At 38.0% G+C, this 18,034-nt stretch overlaps 2 protein-coding genes across 2 annotated transcripts in view; both read left to right on the top strand.

The window, feature by feature from the left end:
- LOC308700247 (potassium channel, voltage gated eag related subfamily H, member 7) overlaps positions 1–18,034 on the top strand; it is a gene marked incomplete at both ends in the record, with an annotated part of 95,718 nt that overhangs the window by 27,634 nt on the left and 50,050 nt on the right. The gene's annotated exons all lie outside the window — the stretch shown is intronic.
- On the top strand, positions 2,417–16,609 carry LOC308700248 (uncharacterized protein). Its single transcript, XM_081381778.1, has 10 exons — positions 2,417–3,135; positions 3,837–3,952; positions 4,739–4,804; positions 4,916–4,996; positions 6,276–6,329; positions 7,096–7,161; positions 7,273–7,353; positions 9,621–9,674; positions 10,987–11,085; positions 14,461–16,609. The coding sequence occupies exons 2-9, from the start codon at positions 3,917–3,919 to the stop codon at positions 10,999–11,001; spliced, it is 453 nt and encodes a 150-aa protein (XP_081237904.1). The 5' UTR covers positions 2,417–3,135; positions 3,837–3,916; the 3' UTR covers positions 11,002–11,085; positions 14,461–16,609.

Below are 18,034 nucleotides of genomic sequence, written 5' to 3'. Positions count from 1 at the left end.
TGTAGAATTGTACAAGTGCTACTGCTTAAGAATGCAATGTCAATACAGCCTGTTAGCTTAATTTTAATTTCTCATAAGCTTAATTGAATTGGCCTAGAGAGAATAATTATGACATTTTTGTCTAAAGACTACATATAAAATAGCTACCAAAATGAAAGTAACTGCAGTTTGACTAAAAGTAATGACTAAAAGTTGACAAAAAATGCAAACACATTTCGTCAACTAAAACTATGAAAGGCAGAATGACTCAAATGTGACTGAGACCAATAAGCATTTTCATCTGAAGATAAAGTCAAAATCTTCAAATGGCTGCCAAAATTAACATTGGCCTATACACGTGCGCGCTACAACGCTGTTGTGTATTAAATATGACTGATAATTTAAATTAAATGTTTTATTTAATTCAAGTAGTCTACTTGTACATAATTATTTTTTAGGGTTTAAAATGTATACAGATTTGACATTTTCCCCTCATACTTCTGTCGGAATTGGTACGAAGTTGGCATTGAATTTCATTTGAAATGGTATTAAAAAGGTCTTAAAAAGCCTTGAATTTAAGTTGGAGGATCCTGGGGGTACCCTGGTGTAAATGTATGCACCAAACTGTGACGCCCGTACCATGACGTACCGTCCATGACGACTTTTGGGGATTGCCTCATAGGGCCGGTTCAAGTAGTGGGGGGCAGAGGGGCTGGGGGGCCAGTCAAAGGGGGGTGGCGGGCCTGAGTCGGCCCGCGGGCCTTAGTTTGGTGACCCCTGATTTAGATGTTTCCTCATTTTTAGGTTAAGATTTTTTTTCAGTGTAGTTCCAAAAAAGTCCTGGTCGATAGTTGCTACAATGAACGTTTCTAAGCATGAATTAATCATTGGATTTGGGTGTAGTTTGACAGGTTCATGATATTTTAATTATTTAAAGCAAGAAAAAAGCAAGAAAATGTTTGTTTTCAAGAAATGAAAATTCATTCTATACATTTTGAATTAGTTGGGTTGAATTAGTCCTTGAATTTCACTCTAGATAAACTTAAAAATGAACACAATTGGAGAGAAATTAAAGGGGTGTTTGATTATGATTTCACTTTTTTAACTTTGGTTAGTGTGTGATGTTGCTGTTTGAGAATAAACAACATCTGCAAAGTTACAATGCTCAAAGTTCAAAGCAAAGGGAGATATTTGCTTTTAAAGAAATCACTTTTTAAGGACTACAACAAATGGCTGGTAGGGACTACACGACATTCCTCTAGGGTTAGTGACTTCACCAACCCTAAAATTTACATAAACCCCGCCCCCTGAACACAATTTATAGATTAACAAGACAGAATATGCTAATCAATGACTAGAAGATAACTACACATAAGCTACATAAATTCATCAACTAACCATTCAGAAACGTCCTGTTGCGTTCTACATGTTATTACCTCTTCTTGAGTCTCTCCATCATTGTCTCAATCCGGTTTAAACATAAAAGGCTAACATTTTTTTAAATGTTCAGTGCATGTCTGTGTGAGTGCAAGCTGTTGAAGCTCCGCCCTCTGTACTGGGAGCAGCAGCTCATTTGTATTTAAAGGAACAGACTCAAAACGGTGCGTTTTTGCTCACCCTCACAAATTTACAATTTTAACTTGCTATATAAAAATATCTGTGGGGTATTTTGACCTAAAACTTCACATATACTGGGGACATCAGAGACTTGCTTTACATCTTGTGAAAAGAGCATTATACCACCCCTTTAAAGCCTCCATTTTCTCACCATGTCAAGCAACACAAGCAAAACAACTTACAAATAGTTTACAGGGTTTGAACCCTCATCCTTTTTGTAAAAAATTGGCAGAAGCAGCTCAGTAGCGGCTATCTGACATGTTGACCATACGATGTGTGAGTGTGTAACAGTATTTTCTTCTCTCCTGTAAGCACAGTATAACCAACCTGTTACACGCTCCTCAGAGAGCCATCATTCACAGTGTTTGAACCTGTGTGTGTGTGTGTGTGTGTGTGTGTGTGTGTGTGTGTGTGTGTGTGTGTGTGTGTGTGTGTGTGCGCGCATTGGATGGCTGCGCTGGGAAATTGAGATTGCAGACAATGAATAATTCAGCCACACAGTTTCCTCACCTTATACATTCAAGAGATACTCATAAATGTAATGTATACCTATTCACATTAGCGCAAACAAGCACATCGGCATGTACTGTATATGCACGGTAATGGTGAACATTATGAATGGATCGCTCAGGAAAGCGTCTATTGGGAAAAATGTCACTTATTCCAAAAAAACCCCAGAAGAGATAGACCTAATGGAATGAATTAATGCTCTTAACCGTATTGATTTGAAAACACATGACAGGTAAGAGTGTGTGTGTGTGTGTGTGTGTGTGTGTGTGTGTGTGTGTGTGTGTGTGTGTGTGTGTGTGTGTGTGTGTGTGTGTGTGTGTGTGTGTGTGTTTGTTTTTGTGGTTTACGAGGACTTTTGACCTGAATACGCACCAGCACTATGGGGACATTTGGGTTTATGAGGACAGAGGCCATGTCCTCATAAATCCGACAGCGTAGATGTCATTTACTACGTTCCAGACGCTCCCTCTCAAAGTTTGGCGCCATGTCCTTACATACCACAAAACCCTGAAATTTTACCATACACAGTGTATCCCTGATTTCGAGAGTGCGCCCCTGTAGCCAGGTCCTGGTATTACACCCGCGTCATCAAAAATTTGCATCTTTCACACAAGTGTATTATTTGGGGCCTGTGATTGGTCAGATCGATACCGCTAGGCGGGAAATCGCGAAAACAAGATGGCGCCAATGGGCGGAGCTTCAATCAGCTTTAGTGATTGGTCAGATCGGTACCGGTAGGCGGGAGATCGCGAAAACAAGATGGCGCCAGTGGGCGGAGCTTCAATCAGCTTTAAAATGTGTAGCAACTAATGCAAAATACTAATTATTTAAGTATTTTTGCCTGTAATTTATTAATTGTGCATTAAATATATGATAAATAAATAAATAAAATCCCGTTTATATTATGATAAGTACAACGTAATCAGAGGTGTAGTCATTCGTCGTCACGTCATTTCCTGTTTGGACTGGACAAACTCTGCACCTGAGAAGACATCTGTGGACCTGATGAAGGCAACTGTTATCCAAAAGGTAAGTTATAATGTTGTTTAATTGCTTCTCTAATAGCACGTGGGTCCGGTTGGCTTGTTTGTGCATGTTCTGTATGCTCTTCGCTGCTCGTTTTACAGTTAGAAAGCAGCTAGCGCGTGATGCTAACCGTGCTAGCGGACCTATAAGTTAGTGATTCTGTTTACAGACTGACATGAGGGAATCAGCGATGCTTGTCATTTTAAACTCGTTTTCGATTGCACTATATTTGTAACTGCTACCTTTTCTGATCTCATAAAATAGTCTAGCCATCATAATAACGCGTTGGCATGACTAACGTTTCAGTATGTGAAGGGGAGGCTATTTCACCCAGTACAGTATCCTGATATGCTACTGTTAATATTACTACAGTTATGCTTGCTTTAAACACATTAAGACACAAATATGTGCTCTTATTACTCCTGACTATAATAAAATATAGGCTACTCTGAATATTATTAGAACTCTGTTTGATTCAGTCTTATTAATACTGTCACTATTATTGCCTATAATATTAATTGTGAATGAAATCTATGAATGAATAGTTATTATCAATTAACATATTCCTTAAATATCATATAATAAAGTATTAAAATAACTTGAATGCTGTTTACCATAATTGATCAATTTATTTAAAACAAGCTTTTTGAATAATATGTCAAATGAAATGCAATGGTCGTGAGAGTCTTTTTCTATGCGCGCAGACACATGGGATGATGGCTGAAGTGAGTCAGTGAAGGAGAAGATCAAGATCTGGAAGAGGACATGCCGTTTACAGACACAGATGAGCTCCAGGGCAGATTCAGCAATCATTATAAAGGTGAGTTCAGGGTTTCCATGCATAAGCAGTGCCATGCGACCAGTGCTCCTCAGAAACAGATTATTTGCCACAGTTATCAGTCCCTGAATTATGATTGTGTGTGTAAGAAGTGAGTCACGATCACTTACTGTACATCTAGCACAGGCACAATGTCTCGTATCACTCTCATACATACACACACTTGAACTCAGTGCCGTCCAAATGTATCTAGTTACCAGTGTCCCAGTAAATCTAGTGTCCTCATAGACCAGTATTCTGTCAAACTTACACAACACACTCAGTCAAAGTCAAACATCAGGAACATGCTCTTATGATGTCCTCATAAAACTGTGTCCTCATAGACCAGGATTCTGTCAAACTTACACAACACACTGAGATTCTTCTGTCAAGTCAAACATCAGTAACATGCTCTTATGATGTCCTCATAAAAGGGTGTCCTCATAAAACTGGTGTAAAGCTACACACAACCTGACACACTGTAATGAAAACACATGTAATGTGATGCATAAAAGCCGTGAACATTACCTTGTGGTAGCATTTAAATATTGAAATATTGATTTGAAAACTTTAACTTTGTAATCTTGTATATTATCTCAAATCAGTATTTCATGTGCAAATATTTATTGATAGGTAGCTGTGTATCAGGACCCTTATTATCCTGTCAGTTTATTTTGTATTAATTACTGACTGACTGTACATTATCCTTTATATATTCCATTTATAATGCTTTTTTTAAACTCTTAGGTGAAGTGTTTCTGTATGTAACGCTTAATTTCATATTTTCAGATGAGCCATAAGAGCCAGTGGTCATCAGGCAGTGATTGTGCTGCTCTGACTGTGGGTCTAGACAAGGTAAGTGAGAGTTGTGCTGGAAGAGAACGAGCAAACGAAGCAGAGACATCTGTGAGATCTAGTGTTCACACATTTACACCACTGTTTCATGTCTAATGTTATGTTTTGTAGACTCTCAGTGAGGTTGAACCCTCCACTCTCGAAATGAAGAGTCCGTCCCCGTCCCAGTCAGAAGCCAGAGATGTACAGAAGGTATTGTTTTTTTGGAAATTAAATTAGGGATACAGCGATATGAACATTTGGGCCGATAACTGATCATTCTTTATATTCGAAAGCCGATATCTGATATATTAGCCGATGAATCTAAATCCAAAATTTGATATACTTTGAAAGCCTGATTACAAAAACGAAACGCACATCATTTAAAGCCAATGTCCCAAACACTTCAACATAAATCAAACATAATAGTACAGTGGCCTAATGTAAGATTCCTTAACTTTTAAAATGAATTTTACATTCATATTTCCAACTTTCTTTATAAAAAAATGACAACACTTTACAAAAAGGTTTCATCTTGTTAGTATTAGTTAACATGTACTAACAATGAATGAACAATACTTCTACAGGATTTACTTAACGTTTATCTTAACGTTAATCTCAACATTTTCCAAGACATTTTAGGATCCAGTGTTGTATCTGTTAATTTAATGCACTGTGAACGAACATGAACTCACATATTTTATTAACTCACATTAACAAAAGTTTTTCAATATGAAAAGCAATTTCACCAGATGTCTTGAATAGCTCTATTTGGAAATAATTAATCATTCTAGAATGATAGGTGTGATTTTGTAGGGGTTTGCATCTGCATAGAAAATAATAAATTGCAAGCAGAGATAAAAAAAATGAACAAAGATGTGAAATAAACAATGCCTCATATATTCCAGGTAAGTCTAACAGCATTTAGGTACAGAACTTGAGTAATCAACTGTAAAATAACACGGCAGAGTCTTTACATAGCCTGACTTCACAGAGGCCTGTACTGCAATGTCACTACCACAGATGGGTATGAATGATAAAGCAATACATTGTGCAGCCCTACAAGTTAATGTTCATGACTTTAATGCATCACATTACATGCATGTTCATTACAGTGTGTCAAGTGTGTGTGTGTCTTACACCTGTTTTATGAGGACACCGTTTTATGAGGACATCATAAGAGCAATGTTCTGATGTTTGACTTGACTGGAGAATCTCAGTGTGTTGTGTAAGTTTGACAGAATCCTGGTCTATGAGGACACTAGATTTACCGGGACACACATATGGAATATTAGGATCGATACTGATAACCCATAATTCACAGCTCATTGTGGCTAATACCAATAGCGAAAACTATTTGTGCTTGTCAGATTAAATATAATCATTGAAGAAGTTGGTAAAAAATAGCAACCTCTGTTTGGCTTTCAATAAGTGATACTAAAATTATTATTTATTTGTCTTTTTTATATATTTTTACTACTTTTTTTTTCAGATGATAACTCTGAAGAATCAGATGAAACCTGAACAAGATACAGCAACTCTAAAGGTATCCAATAAGTTAATGTAATAACTCTGTTTCCTCAGAAACAGATTATTTGCCACAGTTATCAGTCACTGAATTATGATTGTGTGTGTAAGAAGTGAGTCACGATCACTTACTGTACATCTAGCACAGGCGCAATGTCTCGTATCACTCTCATACATACACACACTTGAACTCAGTGCCGTCCAAATGTATCTAGTTACCAGTGTCCCAGTAAATCTAGTGTCCTCATAGACCAGTATTCTGTCAAACTTACACAACACACTCAGTCAAAGTCAAACATCAGGAACATGCTCTTATGATGTCCTCATAAAACTGTGTCCTCATAGACCAGGATTCTGTCAAACTTACACAACACACTGAGATTCTTCTGTCAAGTCAAACATCAGTAACATGCTCTTATGATGTCCTCATAAAAGGGTGTCCTCATAAAACTGGTGTAAAGCTACACACAACCTGACACACTGTAATGAAAACACATGTAATGTGATGCATAAAAGCCGTGAACATTACCTTGTGGTAGCATTTAAATATTGATTTGAAAACTTTAACTATTTTGTAATCTTGTATATTATCTCAAATCAGTATTTCATGTGCAAATATTTATTGATAGGTAGCTGTGTATCAGGACCCTTATTATCCTGTCAGTTTATTTTGTATTAATTACTGACTGACTGTACATTATCCTTTATATATTCCATTTATAATGCTTTTTTTAAACTCTTAGGTGAAGTGTTTCTGTATGTAACGCTTAATTTCATATTTTCAGATGAGCCATAAGAGCCAGTGGTCATCAGGCAGTGATTGTGCTGCTCTGACTGTGGGTCTAGACAAGGTAAGTGAGAGTTGTGCTGGAAGAGAACGAGCAAACGAAGCAGAGACATCTGTGAGATCTAGTGTTCACACATTTACACCACTGTTTCATGTCTAATGTTATGTTTTGTAGACTCTCAGTGAGGTTGAACCCTCCACTCTCGAAATGAAGAGTCCGTCCCCGTCCCAGTCAGAGGCCAGAGATGTACAGAAGGTATTGTTTTGTTTTTTGTTTTTGGAAATCAAATTAGGGATACAGCGATATGAACATTTGGGCCGATAACTGATCATTCTTTATATTCGAAAGCCGATATCTGATATATTAGCCGATGAATCTAAATCCAAAATTTGATATACTTTGAAAGCCTGATTACAAAAACGAAACGCACATCATTTAAAGTCGGCATGAAATCAAATTTGACAAATCTTCTTTTTATATGTAATATTGTAGTGTTTATTATAAATGATTTATCTGTGCACTTCATTATTTTTTCAAAATTCATGTACCCTTATAATCTTTAATCAAATACATTACCCTTCCCTCCCCCCTTGAAAACGACCTCTCTTCTCTTTTGGTCATGTGCCATGGCGAAAGGGTGCGGCCAGAGCCCATGAGGGTGCGGCTATCGGTGTTTGTCTCGTTTCGCGGGAGGCTCATATAAATATGGTCTGATTCCTGCCTGAAAATTTAGCTGCTTGTCCTTGTTCTCGTCGCTGGGCTCCTCAATAAAAAATCCTTCATGTGAGGGTAACGGTGGGGGAGTCCGGTGGAGAGAAATCCTCCACAACTGAATGTAAACTGGCATTCAAATCTGCCTCCATTTTGTTTGCAACGCCCAACCTCCAACGATCCAATCAATTCCCGAAGGACGAAATCAAGCCCCGCCCTACATTTTTTTCTAATTTCAGAAGCAGTTTCACTCGGATATACATCACAACAAGGAAAAAATGACAATCTCAACTTCCATTTCATGCCGACTTTAAAGCCAATGTCCCAAACACTTCAACATAAATCAAACATATACAGTAGTGGCCTAGTTTGAACCAGTGTAAGGTTTCTTAGCTTCTAAAATAAATTTTACATTCATATTTCCAACTTTCTTTATAAAAAAATGGCAATACTTTATAAAAAGGTTTCATCTTGTTAGTATTAGTTAACATGAACTAACAATGAATGAACAATACTTCTACATGATTTACTTCATGTTTATCTTACTTAACGTTAATCTCAACATTTTCCAAGACATTTTAGGATCCAGTGTTGTATCTGTTAATTTAATGCACTGTGAACTAACATGAACTCACATATTTTATTAACTCACATTAACAAAAGTTTTTCTCTGTTAGTTCATGTTAGTTAATGCAATAACATATGTATTGTGAAGTTTTACCAAAACATCTATTGCCTTAATAATAATAATAATAATAATAAATCAAATGAAATTAAAATGTTATTAGACAACATTAAACTTAAAATGAAATGGCCTAAAGAGCTGAAGGAACACCCCTAAACCTGAGGCTTTGTTAGATGGTTTTAGCTCAACGGAACACAACCTATATATGATAAATTAGATATTTATACAAAATAAACACAATATTACAACTTATACTTGCACAAAATCATGCACAGATTAACTTGAGCTATTATTAATAGTAATCAACTATTACATAGTGAAACTCCTGTTGTGGATGCGCTCCTCCCAGGACAACACGCTGAAACACAGCAACTAAACCCAAAGAATTCACGACGTTTTTAATGCAATAGTTTGCTCATTATAGTGTTATGTATATATGACAGTCCCAATCATAATTAATGTTTTGCTGACCACCGGTGTGGCCTACAGTGAAGTGTTTACTGTAGCACTCATTAACTCAGCCAAATGCATCCTATATGAGATAAATCAGATATATAACAAAAATAAAAAATATTACAACTTACAATTCCACAAGCGAACTCTCCCTGTAACAATGCGCTGATTTCACAGATTTGTGATTCAAACATTTCAAAACCATCACGGTGAACAGCGCACATCTGAAGCTGAAGGAAGAAATCCACTATTTATTAGTGTTAATATAGCGGCCTAATTTTCTTATCGGATTGACAACGATAACATCAATGAGCATTTATTTTCATGCATCCCTGATTGGTTATGACCATATATTTATAGGGTTTTAACTTTATACTTGATTACAACTTATGTCACAGTGTTTTAAATCTTAAGTCACTATTCATCTCATTAATTTGATCAGTATTAATACTGAGTGGTTTGAAATGTCCCATCATACCTGAATTAGTTTGGTGTCATCAGCCTTCTTTTGCTCAAGTATATCATTGATAATGTAATGTTTTAATTTTATGTTTTATGACAGTGATCAGTCAGTGTTAATGGAGTCAAGTATCTGTGCTGCTTCATTTGGAGAATCTCTGAATCCTTTGTCTCTAATAGATGTTTATTTTTTCTTTCTTTGCCTTGCTTTCAGGTGAGCCCTGAGAAGGAACAATCATCATTGGAGGATCAAGACTGTGTTGAGATGGTAATAAAAAGAGCATTGCATCATTTTAGGAAATGCTAGTCTAGTAAGAACTTTTTCACATCATCTTTGGGGCTGTTTTACACCTGGTCATTTCATTGTCAAAACAATTCCATTTACACTTGGCCACATAAATGTGTCTTCACAAAACGGACATAAATCCGATCTTCAATTCCCGCGCTATATCAGATTTAACGGTGTTCACGTCATCGAAAGCTACCGCTATGAGCAGCATTTTTTGTATCATCAGCTAATTTTAAGATCAATAGGAGAGAGAGTAGCATCAGCACTGGTAAAATCATTTATTCTCACTACTTTTAATGAAGATGACTGTGTGTTGAGCATCTGCGACTTACTTTAATTTATTTTTAGTTTGTATTTTGTGCATCAGCATGCTGAAGAGATCCTCAGCTACTCATCTGCAGTGATGCGTGTTGCAGAAGCGCTGTCATATCTCACTATAACGTGTCACATAGCCTAAAATACGCTGTCACCTGTTTATTATTTGGCATTTTTGGGAGGAGTAAAATTCATAGTGTTACCATTAATTACCTTTACTCTAGTGACCGACCACAGTCTAATCTGTCCCTCCACAGTTTGAACCAAAAGAACCGAAAATATTTTTACGCCTCATAATAACATAAATTGTCTTTGTGTTTTGCGCAATTGCTTTGGTAAAGCATCTCTCAAACATACTAAAATCAAAAGCACAATATGGCTCAATGCCCTTATCAAATCGCAAAAGACGATAAGAAAGTAAGTCTGTAGTCTGTTGTGCTGCGTGTTTCAAACTGAAGAGCACACTTTGCTCGCTCGATCAGCTCATGATCTGGCTTTTTCCATGCCTCGTTTCACAGGGAATGAATGCAGTGAACTCCATCTCTGCATGTGCCATAAGTTTAACATGCATTTGGGAACGCAACCAGCACCAGTTACTCTCTATTTTCACATTCGCATTATATCCACATTTTTTGTAGTAATACAATTTTTCAATAAGATGCGTTTATAAACCTGTTTTCACTTAAACTGCAGGTTTCTGCCAGTATAACAGCTTAAGTGAAGAAATTAAGAAAGTATTATAACCTCTTATTGTAAAATAATATACTCATTATAAAATATTAATTTTTCATTGACAGTATTAGTATATCACTGTCTAGGCGATAATTCTAATAATAGTGATCTTAGTGAAGTATTATAGTTGTTATTAATATGATTATTATTATTAAACGGTGCCATTTGTCATGTTTCATAAATGACTTCTCAATACAGGTTAAACTGAAGATGTTCTTGTTTTAAATGTCTCTTTTTCTTTAAGATGAGATCAGTATGACGGACTCTGATGCCAGTGATCCTGATGAAAGCGGTTCTGAAGGTGATGTTCCTGCTGGAGCTGCAGGCGTCTCCAGTAATGTTGGTATGTGTCAACTAATGATGGGTACACACCAAAAGATTTTACATCTTATAAGATTTTCAAAATGTGATGGACCACAAACATGAGGACAAAAAATCCTAGATTTAACCGTTTTGCTCATATAGTGTGTGGTGTGCCATGATGTGAAAAGACCGTTAGGGTTGGGTATCGTTTAAATTTTAACGATTCCGATTCTGCTTATCGAATCCGGTTCTTAACGATTCTTGGTTTCGATTCCAATATTTATTGGAGAGAAAAAAGAGAGCAAATACTTTTTTCTACCTTTTATTCTTGTTACATTTAGGCTATTACCAGTAAAACTGTGACAATGCATCTTAATTTACAATATACTGTACATATATATATATATATATATATATATATATATATATATATAACACTTTAAGGAATTATAGACTCGACTCGTATTAATTGTCTGATGTATTTATTCATGATCTCTATTTTAAACAAAACTGGTTCTCATTTTATCCAGAATTATGCGGCTCTAGTTTGTCTTTCTTGCATGTGATACAATTCGCTGTATTTTCATCTTTTTTTGAAAAGCTTAACCAAACTTTCGAAAGTCTGCTGCGCTCCGCCATCGTAAATATAACGTACAGCGCATGTGCGGCAGGCAGGTCCTGGCAGATCAATACAACTGTAAACAAATGCTCACTGCCATTCACCTCGCGCATGTGAGCATCACCAAAGTAAGGAATCGATAAGCGGAATCGAAGTGTGCGCGACTTATCGAATCCCCGGTTTTTGGCATTTTGGAACCGGTTCTAGATACCCAACCCTAAAGACCATGCAACCAGAGTCTCGACTGTTAACACTCTAGAGACCTCAGAATAAGCATGGCGGACGATATGCAGGAAGCAATTGGGATGATAGTGTTTGGAAATGTTTTACACAACACGTTGTGTAAACATTTGCGCCACAAATCAACAAGCTGATCCTCCATCTCTGCTGTCCACATCAATTTCAGTTTGTGCTGCGCCATGACTGCGTTTCTTATGCTTCCGTCTTCCTTCATCTCGCTTTCTGATTGGATATGGTTTCCTTTCACGTGATAATCTCCAGAGCATGCGCGTGTTTGTCCTCGGGCTTCCCCCCACATTTCAGGATTTCTGATCGTAAATATTCCACATGTTGAATATTTGCGATTCGCGATCAGGTCGGCTCTGACGTTCTTCCGATCAGGTTCGGACACTCTAAACACACCTCACACCAAGGGAAAATCTGATAAGATAATCTATAACCATCAAGATAATCGGGACACAGCTAGGATTTTCAGAAGGGGGAAATCAGCCCAAAATCAGCCTGATTATCTTTTGGTGTGTACCCAGCATAACAAGTTTGTGTTTATGAACATGTTTATTATTATTTTAAACCAATATATATTGTAGTGCAATTTTACGTTAGTATTTTCACCAAAGAAAAATGGTTTTAAGCCAGTTATATTCACTGAACAAAATTATAGATCTAAGTTCTAAGACTTTTTCTATGTACCCAAAAGGCCTGTTTCTCTCAAATATTGTTCACAAATCTGTCTAAATCTGTGTTAGTGAGCACTTCTCCTTTGCCGAGTTAATCCATCCATCTCACAGGTGTGGCATATCAAGATACTGATTAGACAGCATGATTATTGCACAGGTGTGCCTTAGGCTGTCCACAATAAAAGGCCACTCTAAAATGTGCAGTTTTATCACACAGCACAATGCCACAGATGTTGCAAGTTTTGAGGGAGCGTGCAATTGGCATGCTGACAGCAGGAATGTCCACCTGCTGTTGCCCGTGAATTGAATGTTCATTTCTCTACCATAGCCGTCTCCAAAGGCTTTTCAGAGAATTTGGCAGTACATCCAACCGGCCTCACAACCGCAGACCGTGTGTAACCACACCAGCCCAGGACTTCCATATCCAGCATCTTCACCTCCAACACCGTTGAGGCCAGCCACCCGGACAGCTGCTGCAACAATCGGTTTGCATAACCAAAGAATTTCTGCACAAACTGTCAAAAACCGTCTCAGGGAAGCTCATCTGCATGCTCATCGTCCTCATCGGGGTCTCGACCTGCAGTTGGTCGTTGTAAACGACCTGCGTGGGCAAATGCTCACATTCGATGGCGTCTGGCACTTTGGAGAGGTGTTCTCTTCACGGATGAATACCGGTTTTCACTGTACAGGGCAGATGGTAGACAGCGTGTATGGCGTCATGTGGGTGAGCGGTTTGCTGATGTCAACGTTGGGAATCGAGTGGCCCATGGTGGGGTTATGGTATGTGCAGGCGTATGTTATAGACAACCAACGCAGGTGCATTTTATTGATGGCACTTTGAATGCACAGAGATACCGTGATGAGATCCTAAGGCCCATTGTTGTGCCATTCATCCACAACCATCACCTCATGTTGCAGCATGATAATGCACGGCCCTATTCTGCAAAGATCTGTACACAATTCCTGGAAGCTGAAAACATCCCAGTTCTTGCAGGGCCAGCATACTAACGGACATGTCACCCATTGAGCATGTTTGGGATGCTCTGAATCGGCGTATACGACAGCGTGTTCCAGGTCCTGCCAATATCCAACACAGCCATTGAAGAGGAGTGGACCAACATTCCACAGGCCACAATCAACAACCTGATCAACTCTATGCGAAGGAGATGTGTTGCACTGCGTGAGGCAAATGATGGTCACACCAGATAATGACTTGTTTCCAGACCCCCTGAGACCACACAAAACTGCACATTTTAGAGTGGCCTTTTATTGTGGACAGCCTAAGGCACACCTGTGCAATCATCATGCTGTCTAATCAGTATCTTGATATGCCACACCTGTGAGGTGGATGGATTATCTCGGCAAAGGAGAAGTGCTCACTAACACAGATTTAGACAGATTTGTGAACAATATTTGAGAGAAATAGGCCTTTTGTGTACATAGAAAAAGTCTTAGAACTTTTAGTTCAGCTCATGAAAAATGGGGGCAAAAACAAAAGCGTTTAGAATTGTTCATAGTGTATGTATATATATATCATACTATAGTGTGCCAGTAGATAATATCAAATTACATTTCTAAACATTCCTTTTGCCATTAATTGTAAAAATCAGTTATCAATAATCAGATATTATTATAAATAACAATTTTTCTAGAACAAAATGAATGGAATCAGTACCAAACCAATAAGTTTATCATGTTCATGTTGGTCAAAAACTTTGAAAAGGAGATGTTTAACACAACATTCCATCTCCAGAATAATGTTTTGAATGTCATTTGAAATGTAATTTTTAGAGATCAGATGTATAACCAGTTTTAAGTTCTAGATGCAGGTTTGAGTTACATCTGAGTTTCTGATCTGTCTATAACTGATTTCCTACAGGTGTTCAGAAGATGCCTATCGAGAAACCACTGAAGTTCCTCAAGGTACCTGAGGTTTAAATCTGAATATGACTACCATTGTAAGTACATGAGCTCTCATATAGTTAGAGTTTACTAAAGCATGTATTCTTCTGTACAGAGAATGAACATGAGGCAGGAATTGAAAACCTTGTGGAAAGGACAAAAAGTGTGCTGGTCAAATGCTGAAGTTACAACTGTAATTGAACATTTTAAGGCACATACACTCACCTAAAGGATTATTAGGAACACCATAGTAATACTGTGTTTGACCCCCTTTCGCCTTCAGAACTGCCTTAATTCTACGTGGCATTGATTCAACAAGGTGCTGAAAGCATTCTTTAGAAATGTTGGCCCATATTGATAGGATAGCATTTTGCAGTTGATGGAGATTTGTGGGATGCACATCCAGGGCACGAAGCTCCCGTTCCACCACATCCCAAAGATGCTCTATTGGGTTGAGATCTGGTGACTGTGGGGGCCATTTTAGTACAGTGAACTCATTGTCATGTTCAAGAAACCAATTTAAAATGATTCGAGCTTTGTGACATGGTGCATTATCCTGCTGGAAGTAGCCATCAGAGGATGGGTACATGGTGGTCATAAAGGGATGGACATGGTCAGAAACAATGCTCAGGTAGGCCGTGGCATTTAAACGATGCCCAGTTGGCACTAAGGGGCCTAAAGTGTGCCAAGAAAACACCACCCACACCATTACACCACCACCACCAGCCTGCACAGTGGTAACAAGGCATGATGGATCCATGTTCTCATTCTGTTTACGCCAAATTCTGACTCTACCATCTGAATGTCTGAACAGAAATCGAGACTCATCAGACCAGGCAACATTTTTCCAGTCTTCAACTGTCCAATTTTGGTGAGCTCGTGCAAATTGTAGCCTCTTTTTCCTATTTGTAGTGGAGATGAGTGGTACCCGGTGGGGTCTTCTGCTGTTGTAGCCCATCCGCCTCAAGGTTGTGCGTGTTCTGGCTTCACAAATGCTTTGCTGCATACTTCGGTTGTAACGAGTGGTTATTTCAGTCAAAGTTGCTCTTCTATCAGCTTGAATCAGTCGGCCCATTCTCCTCTGACCTCTAGCATCAACAAGGCATTTTCGCCCACGGGACTGCCGCATACTGGATGCTTTTCCCTTTTCACACCATTCTTTGTAAACCCTAGAAATGGTTGTGCGTGAAAATCCCAGTAACTGAGCAGATTGTGAAATACTCAGACCGGCCCGTCTAGCACCAACAACCATGCCACGCTCAAAATTGCTTAAATCACCTTTCTTTCCCATTCTGACATTCAGTTTGGAGTTCAGGAGATTGTCTTGACCAGGACCACACCCCTAAATGCATTGAAGCAGCTGCCATGTGATTGGTTGATTAGATAATTGCATTAATGAGAAATTGAACAGGTGTTCCTAATAATCCTTTAGGTGAGTGTATAACCAAAGGAAAACTGGCCACACTGACTGAATGCCAGCAGTGTAAGACCGCTGAGGATCCTTTCCGTGGGTTTTCAATTTCTGCCTCACTCTCATTCTCTGTACAGAATAATACATGCTTTAGTAATCTCTAAACACATGAGAGCTTTTGTACTTACAATGATAGTTGTATTCTAATGACACTATACTCTTCTAGAGCTGATGTACAGCCCAAACTAACTTTGTTGAATACTTTTCCTGTTATCTCTGTAATTCTGCTTTGAAACTTGACAATTCTGTTTACATTTTCTGGAAATAACAGAATTGTCTTTAGGTAAACCGTCCCTTGTAAGTCGGTTTCTCTACATGTTGCAGCATTTATTGCATGTTGAGTGAGTTCATTTTATACATTTCAAAGCCTGTTTAATGACGTCTTTAAATTGTGCCTGTTTCCGAGGGCTGTTTTGTCAATCTTTTCGAAGTTTTGAATGGTTCATCTGCTTGTCATTTTAATATGTCAAAACAGTAATGATACTGTATGCTTTCTGAAAGATCACACAGTTGTGCAAGTTTTATTGACCATGTTTTTAAGTTTGTGGATGTCACTTTCCCCTTAAAATGGTATGTGATGATTGTATTACATGGTAAAACTGAAAAAACTCAATGTTTATGATGATATTATTGAAGTCATAATTAAAGCACTTCTAAAACACCTCTGTCCCTGTAATGTTGCAAGTTGTTTTGTGTATTGTATTTGAGATCCGGTACTCTTAAATCACCTTAGTCTTGGTAATACACCGTGTTGTCAGGTTTGTGTTTGTGTGTGGGCATGTACCATTAAACACACTCGTCCTTATAATGTTGGATTATGCAGTTGTGTATTGTGTTTAAGATCCAGTCCTCTTAAATCACCTTAGTCTTGGTAATACACTGTGTTGTCAGGTTTGTGTGTGTGTGTGGTCATGTACCAGTAAAACACATTGGTCCCTGTAATCCACTGAAATGACATATTTAGTGTATTGTAAAAAGAGTGTCCTCATAATCAAGTCGGGCCCCAAAAATCACAATTATGTCATAGGCGGGAACATTTTAGGATGGGCGGGAATGTCCTTGTGTACCACCAAAATATCATATGGTAATATTTTCTGTTCTGTTGTGTGTATAGAACATTTGAAGTCAGATTTGTGATCTGCAGATTAAAACAAAATTTTTGATATTTGTATCATCACTGTAGGGCATTGGGAAAGGGGTGTCCCCATATACCACCACCAAACTTGTTTGGGCATCAGTGTCCTTCTATACCACAAAAACAAGTATGTGTGTGTGTGTGTGTGTGTGTGTGTGTGTGTGTGTGTGTGCGCTGGTGTGTAGGTGAATATGGATTACTCTGTTTAAAGAAGTCTCCACAGGCTCTGTAGGTTTAATTATTGATAGTGGAAATTGAATCTAATGAAATTTCCATCATCTTGAAACAAGAACTGAGCTCGATACATTCTATATGTTCATATTAAAGAAGAAAATGAACATATACACAAACATACACTCCTTCAAATCATTTCAGTAACCTGCATTCTATAGAAAACAATGATCTTTTTCAGATTAGGAGCATATGACCTGAAGAAAGGGCAAGGGAATATTGTCTTGGGAATAAAGTTATCCATATAATCTGTCAGACATTATTTCTTAGAGTTCCTGCTTGGAGTTCAGATGCTTTTTCATCAAACACATTAAGTAGTGCGACTGTAAATGCATGATTTTGGTCATAGATCTCCCTTGGGGCACATGCTTAACATCTTAAGTAACAGCTGAATTTAACACACCGGCCTGTGTATCCTGTAACTTGAGGGATAACCAACATGGAAGAGCTGCAAAATTCTGTAACTCTTCCCCTACACATTTCACAGTTCACCTCAGGACACTAAATGCAATTTATGTGTGGGAAATGAAGGTTGCAACATGAACAGTACCTGAGCTGATTTACTTTTGCTTTCATGCTGTGATGGTCGCCCAATCGATGCAGCTACTGCTCGCAGAAACTTGTCTGAGTTTGAAAACAAGCAGTATGATCAAACCTATAAAAATGTAGCTAAAATTGTACTACAATACGAGTGCTGGTTCCACATGGCAATAA

Source organism: Scardinius erythrophthalmus (assembly GCF_964197995.2).
Source record: "Scardinius erythrophthalmus genome assembly, chromosome: 12".
Lineage (NCBI taxonomy): Eukaryota > Metazoa > Chordata > Actinopteri > Cypriniformes > Leuciscidae > Scardinius > Scardinius erythrophthalmus.
This window is presented reverse-complemented; position numbering and strand designations above follow the sequence as displayed.

Excerpts from the sequence above, each read along its gene's own strand:
- LOC308700248 (XM_081381778.1), top strand. The coding sequence starts at position 3,917 with ATGAGCTCCAGGGCAGATTCAGCAATCATTATAAAG. Across the intron at positions 6,330-7,095 it reads AAGATACAGCAACTCTAAAG|ATGAGCCATAAGAGCCAGTG; the intron begins GTATCCAATAAG and ends TCATATTTTCAG. Across the intron at positions 7,354-9,620 it reads AGGCCAGAGATGTACAGAAG|GTGAGCCCTGAGAAGGAACA; the intron begins GTATTGTTTTGT and ends CCTTGCTTTCAG.